Raw genomic sequence first — 14,908 nt, forward strand, 5'->3', positions numbered from 1 at the left:
ATGACTCATATGGTTGTTGTTGGTAAACGACCTTAAACTCAAGGTTAATTTTAGCCGTAGAAAAATTCTAACGTTAAATCTAGACCTATCCGAACTTTTATGAAATTTTGGTCTAAAATTTAATACTCCAATTAGCTTGATAACCTCTGAGAAATAGGATTTCAAACGACATAGTACAAACTAGCCCAACGCTTGTTCTGAGACGGGCTACATCTATCACAATGCGCCATCTATCGCATTGTAATGATGTCACATATATCTTGAAAAACAGGGGATGTCCTCTTGCATTGCTACTGGCGATTCTAGTAAAAACGCCTACCCTTATAATCATAAGGGTTATCCCCATTAGATTCTAACAGTCTAGCTACCAATGGGCTGTCCTGGGTTTCGGTTTCAGCATGACAATTCACCCAATCCAGAGTCTTGAGAATGAGAGGTTCTCTCTGACCTAAAAACGGCTGCAAGATGCCAGATTTTGAAACGAAAGGCAAGCGAGGTGTCCTAAATTCTCACAACAGGTCACCCAGATTGAAAGGGTGTCATAAAAGTTTTAAAATCGAGTAAACAACTGTTTCAGATACTGAATGAAAATAGGTTTCAGTGAAACAATCCCAATCAAGTTCAAACTCAAGGGTAACTTACAAATACTTTTTACAAAGTGGCTATTTTACTTTTTATTACAATAACGATTCATCATATACATGAAATTATAAATATTGTATGAATAAGTTTCATCGATTAGAATCAATGTTTGTGTCTTCACTCATAAAGTCTCCATCCTCGTCGTCTATCTGTAAATCAGCGGCACTCCTCGGGGGAGACCGGGACCCAGCCGGCTGCCGCCTTTTATCACCGAATAAATCCTGAGCCGAAACGTTGAATTTCTGTTCGTCGAAACGCTGCGTTCCCCTCGTCATATTTTTATCCTGTTTCGCTTTGATTTCGATTTTCATTTTCTCTTGTTTTTCCTGTTGTTGTTGTTTGACGGTTTTCAATTCGATCCCGTGAACGGTTTTTAAATTCGCGGCGACCATTTTGAACAATCGCGTCTCCGACATGCCGTCCTCGTACAATCGGAAACATTCATTCACGAATCTCTCGCTGATCGTTTCCGATTTCTGATCGTTCAAATCTATAATTCCGGGACTGCCGTAAACGCGGTTGAATCGAGCTCGGAAGAAATCCTCGGAAACCATCAGATTTTTCACTTTGTTTTCGGGTAAAATTCGGTTGTATTTCGGTTCGATTTTCGGCGGAAAGGCTTCGTAAACATCGAACCAGATCGGTTTGTCGACATCTTTCAGAGCACCGGCTCGCAATAAGCCCTGAACTCGAGAGTAAATCGTTCCAATTTTGTCTAACCGGCTTCCAGCCATCTTTGTTCAGTACGCGGTGTAGTGTACAGGTGGCAGCACCGCCCAGTCAGAACTCACCGGGGCGGTATCGGGCCGGACCCGGGCACTTGTAATAATCGTTTCACCGGTTTCTTGAAGGGAATATTAAACACTTTATACAATCTATCAGCCTGAAAAAAATGAATTCAAAATATTTACTTTCAATTTCGAAATTCATCATACAATTGAAATTCAGGAAAAACTCACTTTTTGAGGCCCGAGCCCGGGACAGGCTGACAGTGTATCACGGTCTGATTGAGCTATATTCTTGAAATTCTACAAAATAAACATAAAATTGAAGTAAGGGATCATTCATTTATTATGTACGCATAAAATTTGAATTCTTCAACCCCCTTCCCCTCTGTACGCAATATCGGCCATTCTTTCATATATAAACATTAAGCATTACAGTACCCAATTGCACTGACTCCTCCCCCTCCCCTAATGCGTACATAATAAATGAATGACCCCTTACTGTATTAGATTTAAAGACGAATTCACAGTAATTGGATAAATAAATACACCACTAGCTAGGGCCATTTTTTCATTAAGTTGGATTACGGAATTGATGTACTTCAAACAATCGGAGAGTAGTAAAAAGATTTTTTCAGTAAATCATTTTTTCTCAAAACATTGGATTCAATTGCGTGATTAAGATAAATTACTAATCAAGTGTTTGGGAAAGGGGATTAAAAAGAAAAAATTTTCTTAATGGCCGGCATGGATAATGATATCCGAATGTTGTATATTTATCGCCTCACATACCTGATGCCGCCATTTTTTGCAAGTCACAAGTATTTACTTCTATTTTCCTATCTATGCTTGAAGATAAGGGGGCGGCGGGAAAAGAATAAATGAAAATAATTTCTTTTATACCTAGAAATCGAAAAAAAGTTCATTGACGGATCCGTAATCCAATCAATTAGAAAAAAAAACAGCCTAGATAGGTTGGTGTCTTTTCTAACCCCAAATTTCGACATTAAAGTCGATGCATCCGTTTTATTCACTGATTTCACACTCGTCAAACAATCAGTCATCTGAAACACAGAGAAAGAGAGTGGAAAATCACGGTTGAATTTCAGAATAGTAGATACCCGCAGACCCCGGGGGCTCGTGGCTAAGAATAACAGACACTAACCCTAGATAAAAAATTCTTATCAGTTTTTTCTTTCAATGAATCTGCTGGTTTATGTTCATACACTTTATACGCTTCTATGTACTTCCCTGCTTCTTCACAACTGAAACAAACAAACAAACACAACATTTAAAAATTTAGCTGCTATTTAAAAATTCATGGAAATTGATGACCCTCGATTATCAAAGATTTTCTATTCCTTGAATTATTCAGTATTGGCCAGATGCTGAGATGAGAATCAGGGAAAATAGAAGATTTTACTAATTCACTTAGATTCTAAAATGAAATAATTTTCCAGTGTTACTTTCTGAAACCTGGGTCCCCCCATGTTAAACTGTACCTCCACGCCAGTATCAGTGTATACTCGGCCAATATACAAATCTTAGTCAATTCCTTCAAAGCATGGTGTGGATCTTTCTGCGAATAGAAAACAGTGGTATATTGTTTAAGTTAACTGATCTCATTCTGAAAAGGCTAAAAAATGATACCTCCTTTCTTATTTCTGCTGAGCTTAAAAGTTGACCTGGCCAGCTACCAGGTACTTTTTCAAGATCATGATCAAGCTAACAATAACAGATAGCTATGGATCATTCATTTATTACGTACGCATAAAATTTGAATTTTTCAACCCCCCCTTCCCCTCTGTACACAAAATCGGCCATTTTTTCGTATGCATTAAGCATGACAGTACGCAATTGCACTGCCCTGCGCATGTAATAAATGAATGACCCCTATGAAATGTAGTGATTTCAAATGTTATTAAAAATGACCAAGCTGATTAGGAGAGACAAGGTATCATTTCTAGCCATAATTTCAGATAAAAATACTTACTATGTCAACTTGTACCAGTAAAATCCGTAAATCATAACTTTTACCCAGTTCCTTCATTCTCTCGTGAATATAGTTACCATTTAGATTATGATACCTCAGGCTGTTAATTAAAGATTAATCAAATCAATCGATAAATTGTATGAGACTCAGATAGGGAATGAACAACTAATAAAGGTACGAAGGGTCAATTACCTGAGGAATAAAGCGCAGTTAGATTTGCCCATCTGATAATCAGGGATTATATCCCCGAACGACCACGGTACATGTTTAACATGTTTTAATAAAGGATTTCCTCTCTGTCTGACACTGACTAACAGCGAATTCGAGTGACCCAAAGCAGCTGCTGCTGCTGAACTCTGAGGTGCTGGTGCTACTGTTACTATTTCGGATGCTGTAAGGTTAACTTTACATGGAGTTTGAATTGTGGCTTTCATCTGTTTACTGAAAAACATTCAGGAATACATCAATTAATTGATTTAGTAATTCAATTTGATTTATATAGTATCCTTTTCACTGTTGTGATACAATGTTCAACGGCGCTTTCCATCAAATCGGTATTATTACCCCCAGCCTATAAACTCTAACCATTTATCCAGTCATCTCTCCCCGAGTTGAAGACACATCCGAGCAGCTACTTATAGGCGCTCAGGAGTCATCTATCAGACCAGGTAACTTTTTACTTGTGGGTTAAAAGAGGAAATGAGGATAAGTGTCTTGTCCTGGGACACATCAGTTAGTAATGTATGGGTTCAAACCCACAACCTGGCTTTCCCAGAGTGGAGCGCCCTAACCACTCGGTCAAAGGTTAAATGGTGCGATAGTTGGCATACAATTAGATATCTGTACCTGTCTTTGAGTAGATTAGATGAAGCTGGAACCTCAGACTGCTGCAGCTGCTGCTGGTCACCAGTGACCGCGTCACCACCAGCACTACTGACATTCTCAACATTCTTCACTTCACCACTTCTTTTGCCCTTTTCTATTGTTAGTTTTTCGGTTTTGTATGCATTGAATAACGTGGAAGGCTGAATTAAGATGAGAAGTTCACCTTTCATTTTTAATCGATTCAATTAAATCTACGGAAGTGGATATTTTTATGCTGATATTATATATATATATATATATATATATATATATATATATATATATATATATATATATATATATATATATATATATATATATATATATATATATATATATGTATATATATATATATATATATATATATATATAATTGGATATACTATATTAATAAAATATATAAAAACATAAAATAGAATTGGCTTTAAGGGTTAGGGTTCAGTGACAGATCCAGGGATCAAATCTGAATATGACTCAAAAGTAATATTGTGTCTCGCAAGTAACTGGCCGAAGGCCCGACCCCCTGGCGCAGATTTGGGGACCCCTCTCCCATAATAATTTCTCTCCCCAAAGAAATTTTAGGTGCTCTCAGACGCTATTTCAGCAATTTTAAAACAGGGATTAGTATTTTTTTTAATTGGCAAGATGGATGCCTCGAGTGTCTGTATGTGGTGCACCGATTCACTACCAGTTAGGTACCACACGTGCGACAAGTATTGGAGACAGAAATATTACATGCAGGCAAATATTAACTACATTGAAAATGTTGTGGGGAAAATCTTAAGTACCGCGTAGTCTAGTACGTCATTGACTGTAAAAAACGTCTGGTATTCAGAATATGCTCAAGCCGTAGTAGTCTAGTACCTAGCCGTTGTTCTACAAAGTCTAGGGCGAAAGTGCTCTTATAAGGTTAATTTTTGTCCCTCATTTTGAAGGACGAGGCTTTGAGCGTCTATTTCACCCCTTAAAACACCATCAACTGACCTAAAACTAACTGTTCTATAATCAGATGGAAATTAACTATTGTTTGTGCATAAATTTGTAATCCTAAGTAGCTTTTGACGATCGTAGTAGCTCAAAACCTTTGCCTCGTCGCCTCAAAAAATAGTTGAAGTGAAGCAACATAACAAATATGGCCGCTTTTCGTGGTGCATGATGGGAGTGTAAATCACGGATCCGGACTTGAACTTGGACTGACATTGATGCCAATGCAGATATTATTCTTGTTTCAAATTCTTAAGGTTAAAATTGACCAAAATTTATGCATTTTATCAACAAAAAATAACATTTAGAGTAATTTTGGAGACATAAAGGCCTATTGAATTTTCACATTTTATTCATTTAGTCTGTATGGGAAATCCCGATTGTGGCAATCAATTCAAATCAAATCAATAAATTCTCAGGTTTGCGATTTAAATCATCAAAAATATTATTATAAAACAAGTTTTCAAAGTCAACAAAGTTACTAATTTATTTATTTTAGTACAAAGGTTTGATTTGACACTAAAATCAGTTGTTGCATTGCGATTAACAGAATTTAACCTCTATATGATACTTCAGAGTCAGACGTTGTAGGGAACCGGTAACAACGACTGGTATTCAGACTAAAGCCGTAGGGGCCTACTCACGGTATCCGCCACTGGGGTTACAATAGGCTAGGGGTTAGGCACAGGGGTTTGACGATGGGCTTGGATTTTATTTCCGGGTTGTTGATAATCTCGCGAGAATGGCGCTAAATATGAACTGCGAATAAATTCAAAATATCACGGAAATACCTTGTGTTTATATTGTTTATTTATCCGCTATAAAGTTTCGATAAACAATTGGTCGTTAAGAATCATTATCAGATGGTCGTCAGACGGCTATATAAAATAACAAGGGATGAAACGCCTTCAGAGTTGTGCCAGCCAGAAAGTTGGGACAGTCACGTGACTTAACGCTTCTTATTTGACTGAACGCGAACCTGAAGCATATTAGATAGAAACTATGATACGAAAAATATTTAAGAATAACTTACATTCAAATGCATTTTTTGACTATGAATTATATATTTCATCATAATTTATTCTTTATAAGTTATTTATTTCATATGAATCATAATCTGACAATTGATATCGGTCTGTGAATATGTTAACTTTTCGTGTTGAAGTTTTAAATGCGATGACGTCATCAGAATGTCACGTGACTGTCCCAACCTTCTGGCTGAAAATTTAAGTACAGCGGAGGCCTGGCGTTTCATCCCTTGTTATTTCATATAGCCGTCTGACGACCGTCTGATAATGATTCTTAACGACGAATCGTTTATCGAAACTTTATAGCGGATAAATAAACAATATAAACACAAGGTATTTCCGTGATATTTAGAATTTATTCGCAGTTCATATTTAGCGCCATTCTCGCAAGATTATCAACAACCCGGAAATAAAATCCAAGCCCATCGTCAAACCCCTGTGGGGTTAGGGTTACCAATTAACACTCTATAGTCGTCGGCATGAGGAATAATGGCTGCCTCGCTGGCAAAAATATCACCTGCCTACATATGAACAAATTCTTTAGAAATTCGGATAGGCCTAGGAGCCCTCAAAAAGTCTAATAAAAAGATCCACTCTCACTCAGAATCAGAAGAAAAGACAATCCATCGCATCGGCCTGATGAATTTGGCTCGAGTAGAGGGAGGTTGAGGGACGAACCTGATATTGTGATGAATTAGTTTTATTTATTTCCTCTGATGATGGAATTTTAAATCTTCCTCCAGACATTCTTCATTAGTCCCGACTTCTTCGATTGATGATATGACGATGAATAAATTTCAATATTTGTAATATGAGCGTCAACCTTTACGGAAATCGCGCGCCTAAAATCCATTCCCTTCGTAACCGATCTCAGTTGCGCGACTGCAAGTCACATGCCAGAGTTTGCCTGAAACACGGCCTGGCACCCGGGCCAGTTTAACCGGGAGTTTAATACTAAAAACAAATAAGCTATTATTGGTTCTCGTTCTAAATTCGAATCTGCAGGCTTTGAATGTCCGGGGCCCATTACGAGACCAACTCTTGTCTCATAAACTCTCGCGATTCCCGACGGCGGCCCACGGCGTAACGAGAGGCCCAGCCGGTTAATACGTACCTCAGAGAATTTATTCAAATGGAACTGCATGTTTGAAGTTAATATGTTTGATGATCGAAATATGAAAGAAATCATAGATTGTAGCGCTGTGAGGCCATTGACATGAGTAAGATACTCGGCTTTGATCCAGGGCCGGAGACGCGCCCAATGCCGTCGGTCACGTAAGGCGAATTCTGCCTTTTATTGTAAAATGCCGCGCGTCGTGGCTTTGGTCAGGGATGCGGATTTTGACGTGTCATGTGTCATGTCACTCTAAAGCACTGCCACGTGTGTGACTTCGAAAATTTAACGAAAACTGAGTTAGTTGGTGGGTGGGTCTCAGGCCTACTGCATTTGATTTACTTGCAAAATAAATACTTGCAAATAGATTTTGCAACTCTGAGGCAAGTAAAAAAAAATTCGCCTTTTTCTGGAAAGATCTTTTTAGTTGTCTTGACACTGTCCGAGCAGCCCCTAAATCCTGCCCCTAATGCCGGCCGGGACTAGTCGCAATTTATACCGCTTGCGAAGCCCACAATGGTCAATCCTCACCGCTGGCGGCCAAGGACGCTTTCCCGCCGGAGCTAACACAACGCCTGGCAAGCGAGGGTGATGGAATTTAAGGGGCGAACAGCACAGCTAATATGATTTTTTTTTTGTATGGGTGCTAGCGTTAAGCGGCCTTTCTGGCTTTGCTAGGCCTGTGTAGATTGTATATATGTTTACATATTGTATTCTATCCAAATAAATCTATGAAATTGAATTGAATTGAATGATTTCAGTTTGCATTATCTAGATAAAGGTTTTGCCAAAATACAATGGCGCGATATTTCTGAATAGCAAGAAGAATACACTGAATCGATCGCAGTATTTGCTATATGATTCTTGCTTTTCTGCAAAGCCTTACGGCCATGCCTTTCTTATTCTACAAAACTTAACGATATCATAGAATAGCAAACCCATTTGTCATTCCTGTTTAGACAATAAAGTACCATAAAAATTTCCGCTTAAAACTGCACGGTTGAAAATCCTAAATCGACGACCGAACCAACGATGAGAAATAGGGGTTCAGGGACGCCATGTCCACTGGGGAAGTGGTTTCAAATGCTCAACAATCTAACCAATTTCAATATATAACGCCCCCTGGTAACCAATGACCTTAAAACCCACCACAATCATAGAAATGGCAGCTAGGATTGTAATTGATTGTGATAACAAAATATGCCTCGTTACCAATTTGATACGGAAATACTAAGTTATTCTACTATTTAACGCCCCTGGTGACCATATAGAATAACTAAAATGTCCTTAAAACTCACCAAAATCATAGGAAGATGTCATGAGCTACAACTTAGCAATTGATTGTGGTTACAAAATATGCATTGATACGAATATAATATTACTAAGATATTGTATTATTCAACGCCCTCTGGTGGCCATATATACAAAAACCAATGACCTTGAAACTCACCACAATCATAGAAAACGTTATGAGCTACAAGTTTCTTATTGATTGTGGTAACAAAATACGCTTATGTATCAATTAAATGTGGAAAAACTTTTTCCCACCTACGAATGAGTACTGATGACACCAAGATTGCCGCCAATTGCGTCATAATTGGCTGATCAAAAATACCTGTCTCAGGTATAAAACATCCCTTTCCAAAGGATACCCATCACAAATTGCAATGAGAAATGGCACAGTAGGAAGCTAAAGGACCCAGAATTCCGGCCAAAATTGACATTTTTGGAAACTAAAAAGATCCTAATAGGACGACCATCTTGAGTCCGATCGACCCATTTTTTGTTATGCTGATGGGCCCTTGGTAGATTCAAATATACACGAAAGATCAAGTTCATTGATCAAAGCGTCTTCAAAATTTTCCTTAAAAACTTCAAAAACGTGTAAAAGTGCTGATTTTGGCGAACAACAATGGCTGCCAGTCGGCCATCTTGATTCTGACAGGGCCAGTTTTTGGGCTGAAGATGTGTCTAGGGTAGTTACATGTCTAAACCAAATATCAAGACATTACATTGAAGCGTCTTCAAAACTTCCCAAAATAACTGGATTCCGTCTATGTACGGACGAACGGACGAACGGATGGATGACGGACGAAAAGTGAACGCAATAGCCTGCTGGGACTAAAGTCCCAAGTGGGCCAAAAACGTTCTTTCAATTTCAAACGGGAGCGAAACAGGGGCAAACATCCATGTTGTTTCCATACAATAAAGATAAAATCCTAAAGAATGGTGTCTTTCTGTTGAAAATTTTCTGCCTGATCTTATAAAAAAGTGCCCTTTTCTACTTTATTATTGTTGATAGAGACGACGATCTACAATGCGTACGTTATAATGAACGACCCTTTTTTACGATTTGCAATCTTATTTACACTCTTACCATTCCTATTACACATATATAAATATTTACAAAACTATACTCAAGTGATAAAATGTAAAGAATAACGTAACGAAACATATATACATTAACTATTTACAATACATACTATTGGAGGGATCTATCTACATCTAGGCCGGTTTTAATGAATTTAGCCAATTGGACCGTTGGGTTTTATCAAAATATCATGGGTATGAAAGATATTCAAACTCAGTTTTTTCGGGGTTCATCAAAGTCAAACAGAAAATGTACCTTAAGTATTACAAGCGGGGCATATTCTACGAGGTCTGTCTAAAGGAAGGTTTGAAAATTTGATCACAGGATCGAAAAATGTAGGACCCGGCTTATCCAGTGCCGCTAGCGACAACACAACTGATAGATCCTCCTGTAATCCTCGCTTATTATATTAGCGGTGCCGGTGCCTAATTTGCTTATGTTATTACTAAGGTCTCGAAAAGCCGCGAAGACACCACATTAGAATCAATTTCTACGAGATCGTAAATGAGGGCCATTTAACAATCGCTGTAAGTATCGCTTTTCTAACTGGAGTTAAAATAACGCCGAGATCTTTTCTCCGGAACTTCGTTACAACGAACTTCAGGAGACCAGAAATTCTGTTCGTTAAAGTTTAGTTTAGTTATTCAGTGAGTGGCGCGTAAAATGTCCTGGGAGGAAAATAAAAGAAACAAAATAAAGAGTAATTGACGTTTCAACTCGATTCCGAGCCATTTTCAAATCTTAAAGTTGTTTTAAAAATGGCTCATGAAAGGTCACTGCCTTTCTAAGTTTTTCTTAAAATGATGGCTATTCAAACAGTCAAATGATGGGAACTAGCCTTCAAATCTAACTCACAAATATTCGTAACTGTGGCTCGACTTGATTTCAGTATAGTGCAATATTGTCACATGCTCGCATGCCGGAGGAGGTCTCCAGGTGCGGAACAGCCTATACCGTTACCGCTTGTCGAGCGGCAGGCTTCTCGTGAGATACAAAACGGCAAGGCAGATTTTTTCTTCGAAATATTATGGATCAATGTGGGAAAAATTAGCGTCCTCACAAACGCCTGATCACACGGCCATAAGGGAGTGTGGGGGAGGACCCCACACTGGCTCAGCCCCTGGTCTCACATTGTTACATTACGTGTCAATCATTTTTCGCGAGTCAGGCCCCTCTCCAAAATCATACTCGTGATATTAACTTCGTCTTTATCCGTTACTTTGGCACAATTTCATAATAGATCTTATCAAAGCTTTGATATGATACTGTTCATAGTATTTGTGATTTATACATGGAACTGAAAACCGAAAACTGATAAATTTATGCTTTGGAGTTTGTGGTTTAGATCTTTTTAGGACGTCGGATCAGTCACCTGGCCAAGAAACAGAAAGGCCATCGTGCGATTGTCACGAATGAAAAACATGAACGGACGATCAGCTCTGAATTCAGGCGGCATGGAATAGCTATCTACCATAATTCCGGTTGCCGCCGCGGCCTCCGTACCTTCTTCGTTCACTTCAATGAATGCTTTATGAATTCCACGACTGACGTACAGTTCCCTAGTACCGTCCATACCGCTCAGATCGGCAACTCCCTCCGTGAACAACTTCCTGATCCCCATCGCCTCCAGCACATCATTCAACTCAACCGTCTTCTCGAATTTGAATTTCGGCAGCGAGACCATCACGTTCGTTTTCCTCACACCGACGCTCTTCGTCAACCTGTCCAAGAATTCGACCGATAGGCGGCGCTCGACCTCGGCAAGGCCGCCCTTTCGCGTCGGTAAAACGATAAACATGCTCAGCTCCTCTTTCACATAGGGTAAAGCAAGTATTTCGCAGCCGGATTCTCGATCGAATCCGAACGGAAATCGATCTTGTTGATGCATCATATCGACTACTTTCCATTCGGTTTCGTTGACCTTGAACTCGCCCTTACGCGTAGCCCTAACCTCGAATTTCTTGTCCCAATTACCTTTGAAATAGATGGCGTTTACCAGTACGAGTTTAGTGAATTCGTACAGCACACCGGGCGGAATAATGTCCTTGATTTTACCGGACGTTTTATCTTCGACCCATTTATTGATGACGTTTCTCGATTTCAACTCGTCGGCGAAATTCAACCGCTCCAAATCAGCGCCGAAATATTTCAAACTATCAGCGAGGTATTCCTCGAGGAAGTTGTACCTCTCCGCCCCGAATAGTTTATTAGCAGTTTTCAGCTGGTACGCTGATTCAGCACCAGACGAATTGTTCAACGTTGCCAGAAATTCGCCAAACCGTCCGTGAATATTATCGATGTCCCGGATGTGCATCGCCTCGGCCATCTCGTTTGACGTGTCACCCCTAGCGCCCAGATTACACAGAGCCAGTGCTGCCGATATACAAACCGGGGACAATAGTATGTTACCCGAATTAGCTTTCATTTGTTGCAGGTAGAATTCGACGGCGAATTCCGTATTGGCTTTGACGATAGGGGCGTGTACGTCAACGGTGTTGATTGCCATTTTGGATTCTGAAAAGGTAAAGGTAAACACAAAGAAATCAATTAATGCAGAAATGTCCCTGGCATGTGAGACTGTTTTGAAGGGGCTGACTGGGAGAGACTTCTGCAGACTAGTCTCCTTTCCGTCCAGACAAGGGGAGTTGACCCGTTAGGAGACACAGTCTGGAAAAGTGATCTCCTCCTGATAAGGAGACACCGCCTAGACTGGGAGAGTGGTATTCTAACCATTAGGAGACACCATCCAGACAGGGAGAGTGTTCTTCATGCCCACTTGGGAAGTGGTTTCAAATGCTTAACGTTCTAACAGTTTAAATATTCAACGCCCCTTGGTGACCATATACAAAAACCAATGACATTGAAACCCACCATTATGGTAGAATATGTCAAGAGCTACAACTTTGCTATTGTGGTTACAAAATATGCAGAGGTACCAATATAATATGGAATACTAGTTAATCCTACTATTCAACGCTCTCTGGTGACCATATACAAAAACAAATACCTCGAAACTCACCATAATCATAGAAAATGTTATGAGCTACAACTTTGCAATGGATTGTGGTTACAAAATATGCCTACGTAGTACCAATATAATATGGGAATACTAAGTTGTAGTACTATTCAATGCCCCCTGGTGACCATATACAAAAACCTTGAAACCCACCAATATAATAGAACACGCTATGAGCTACACGTTTGCAATTGATTGTAGTTACAAAATATGCATAGGTACCATTATAAGCAGACAAATTATTCAATATCTAACTCTCCCTGGTGTCAAGAACAAAGAATTGGGTGATCCCATGTATTCCATGCGAAGATATTTGTCCTATGACTGTGCTTACAATAATCGAATATAAAGGCTATAAGTTTTAACCTGCTGTTATTTTCCTCAAAAAACCTTTTTCCACCTACGTATGAATGAGTACACTAAGACGGCCGTCAATTGTGTCACAATTGGCTGATCGAAAATACCTGTCACATGCATTAAAGATCCCTTTTCATAGAATACCCACCACAAATTGCGATGAAAAATTTACATGAGCGACTACACCGTGTTATTGCTAGACCTAGCTGTTATACAGTACCATGCATGCTATGTAGGCCTAGTTGATACCACGGTGTATTAGTGTTGCTTCACGATCGAGCGCTACGCTGTAAAACCTGCTGTAATATAAAATGTAGTTTATCAGAAAATCAATGACGTGACTGTCTGATATAGCTTAAAGCCGGGCATAGGTCGGCCTTGCGACTCACTACGACGCGATTCACTGCGACCGCCAGCGACGATCGCGTCGCAACGACTCACTGACCAACGCTACCTTGCGACTGTCAGCGACGGGTTGCGACTCGCAGCGACGCCAGTCGCAATGAGTCGCACATGTTCTACTTTGTTAAACTTTGTTCTACTTTGTTCAACTAGTCATTTGGGAGCAACTTAGTCGCACACAGTCGCTGGAAATCACATCGCAACCGACTTACGCCCCTACTTGTGACGCAACCGACGATTACGTCGCGTCACAAGGTCGACCTATACGCCCGGCTTTAGGGTGTCCCAGAAATTACTATAAAATAAAGAATCTAGAATCTACAAACATTGATCAATCATTTTGATACTTGGTCAGAAGGTGCATCAGTAAATTTTTCTGTTGCCCTGGTGACCAGATTGATGTCTCCTTGACAACAATCTATTGTTACCCTTAAGTGATAAATTTCAAAAAAAATTCCCAGAGTGAAACTAGCATCATTAGGCCCTTCAAAGTTGATAATTTGTTTCACATCCAAACCTCTTTTCTAGAAAGCCATTCATGACCTGGTGAAAAAGTTTGAAGCAACTGGTTCACCAGGTCATAAATGGCTAAAGGACCCAATTTTTATGAGCAGAATGGAGAAGCTGTTACCATAAATGGAGCACGCTATAGGAGTATGCTAACTAAATTCTTCATTCAGAAGCCCAGGCGTCTTTTAGGGAACAACATTAAAAATGCATGCAGGCTTTCAACAAGATGGGCCACAGCCCATACTGCAAAACTGACATTAGATGTTCTACGCCAGCCAATTTTGGAAAGAGTGAATGGCTGGTCCCCCTATTCACCAGATCTGAATCCCCTTGATTATATTTTTTGGATATCTCAAAAACAATATCTATAAAGGCGCACCAACAACTATTGACCTTTTGAAAATAAACATTCGGCAGGAAATAGCAACCATAGGGGTCGATGTATTGAGAAATGTGGTGGACAATTTTGTTAAAAGAAGTTGTAGTAAAAAATCTACAGGGATCACATATTGAGCATATCTTGTAAATCGTCTGAAATAAAATGATTGTTGATTAACAAAAAAAAAAGACTTACCACTTTCACCAATGTCTGGTATAAGTTTGGTGTATCTATCTTAAAAATGAAAGTAGGGAGAGCAATTCTTTATTTTGTAGTCATTTCTGGGATACCTGTAGAACCTAGACACTTCGTCGGTCTGGTGAAAAAACACCTTAAAAATGGAATGTCTGCAGTAATTCAGGTGGTTCCTCGCGGTCCAAGCTCTCGTGTGGCGACTTAAAATCGAATACTAACCAGAACATGTTACTCAGCAAAAAGGACAACGCGAAGAAAAAGCCCGGATCATCATCACCGAGGCGTTAAAATCGACCCGATGAAATAACGATTCCACGAAGAAGAACCA

General features: G+C 39.5%; 3 protein-coding genes across 5 annotated transcripts; all 3 read right to left on the bottom strand.

The window, feature by feature from the left end:
- Positions 1-666: 666 nt before the first annotated feature.
- Positions 667-1,507, bottom strand: LOC141903598 (small ribosomal subunit protein mS23-like). Its single transcript, XM_074791786.1, has one exon. It carries the CDS (start codon positions 1,374-1,376, stop codon positions 732-734), a length of 645 nt encoding a protein of 214 aa, XP_074647887.1. The 5' UTR covers positions 1,377-1,507; the 3' UTR covers positions 667-731.
- LOC141903597 (DNA excision repair protein ERCC-1-like) lies at positions 1,387-7,054 on the bottom strand. The gene is made up of 9 exons (XM_074791785.1): positions 6,915-7,054; positions 4,207-4,385; positions 3,553-3,801; positions 3,361-3,460; positions 2,870-2,946; positions 2,533-2,632; positions 2,360-2,431; positions 1,602-1,670; positions 1,387-1,525 (listed from the first exon to the last, which is right to left on the bottom strand). Exons 1-9 carry the CDS (start codon positions 6,981-6,983, stop codon positions 1,430-1,432), a joined length of 1,011 nt encoding a protein of 336 aa, XP_074647886.1. The 5' UTR covers positions 6,984-7,054; the 3' UTR covers positions 1,387-1,429.
- A 2,545-nt stretch (positions 7,055-9,599) lies between these two features.
- Positions 9,600-13,375, bottom strand: LOC141904588 (leukocyte elastase inhibitor-like). 3 transcript variants are annotated; one of them, XM_074793202.1, is made up of 2 exons: positions 13,243-13,375; positions 9,600-12,235 (listed from the first exon to the last, which is right to left on the bottom strand). In XM_074793202.1, the coding sequence occupies exon 2, from the start codon at positions 12,225-12,227 to the stop codon at positions 11,073-11,075; it is 1,155 nt and encodes a 384-aa protein (XP_074649303.1). In that variant the 5' UTR covers positions 12,228-12,235; positions 13,243-13,375; the 3' UTR covers positions 9,600-11,072. The 3 variants fall into 3 exon arrangements, with proteins under 3 accessions (XP_074649303.1, XP_074649302.1, XP_074649304.1); XM_074793201.1 differs by lacking the exon at positions 13,243-13,375 and adding an exon at positions 13,142-13,230; XM_074793203.1 differs by lacking the exon at positions 13,243-13,375 and adding an exon at positions 13,104-13,207.
- Positions 13,376-14,908: the final 1,533 nt, after the last annotated feature.

Source organism: Tubulanus polymorphus, chromosome 4, assembly GCF_964204645.1.
Source record: "Tubulanus polymorphus chromosome 4, tnTubPoly1.2, whole genome shotgun sequence".
NCBI classification, from domain to species: domain Eukaryota; kingdom Metazoa; phylum Nemertea; class Palaeonemertea; order Tubulaniformes; family Tubulanidae; genus Tubulanus; species Tubulanus polymorphus.

Coding starts and splice junctions, on each gene's coding strand:
- LOC141903598 (XM_074791786.1), bottom strand. CDS start 1,376: ATGGCTGGAAGCCGGTTAGACAAAATTGGAACGATTTACTCTCGAGTT.
- LOC141903597 (XM_074791785.1), bottom strand. CDS start 6,983: ATGTCTGGAGGAAGATTTAAAATTCCATCATCAGAGGAAATAAATAAA. Junction 3,802..4,206: donor TCTAATCTACTCAAAGACAG/GTACAGATATCT, acceptor AATGTTTTTCAG/TAAACAGATGAAAGCCACAA. Junction 3,461..3,552: donor AACTGCGCTTTATTCCTCAG/GTAATTGACCCT, acceptor TTTAATTAACAG/CCTGAGGTATCATAATCTAA.
- LOC141904588 (XM_074793201.1), bottom strand. CDS start 13,214: ATGCATGTGACAGGTATTTTCGATCAGCCAATTGTGACACAATTGACG. Junction 12,236..13,141: donor CTTAGTGTACTCATTCATAC/GTAGGTGGAAAA, acceptor TTACCTTTTCAG/AATCCAAAATGGCAATCAAC.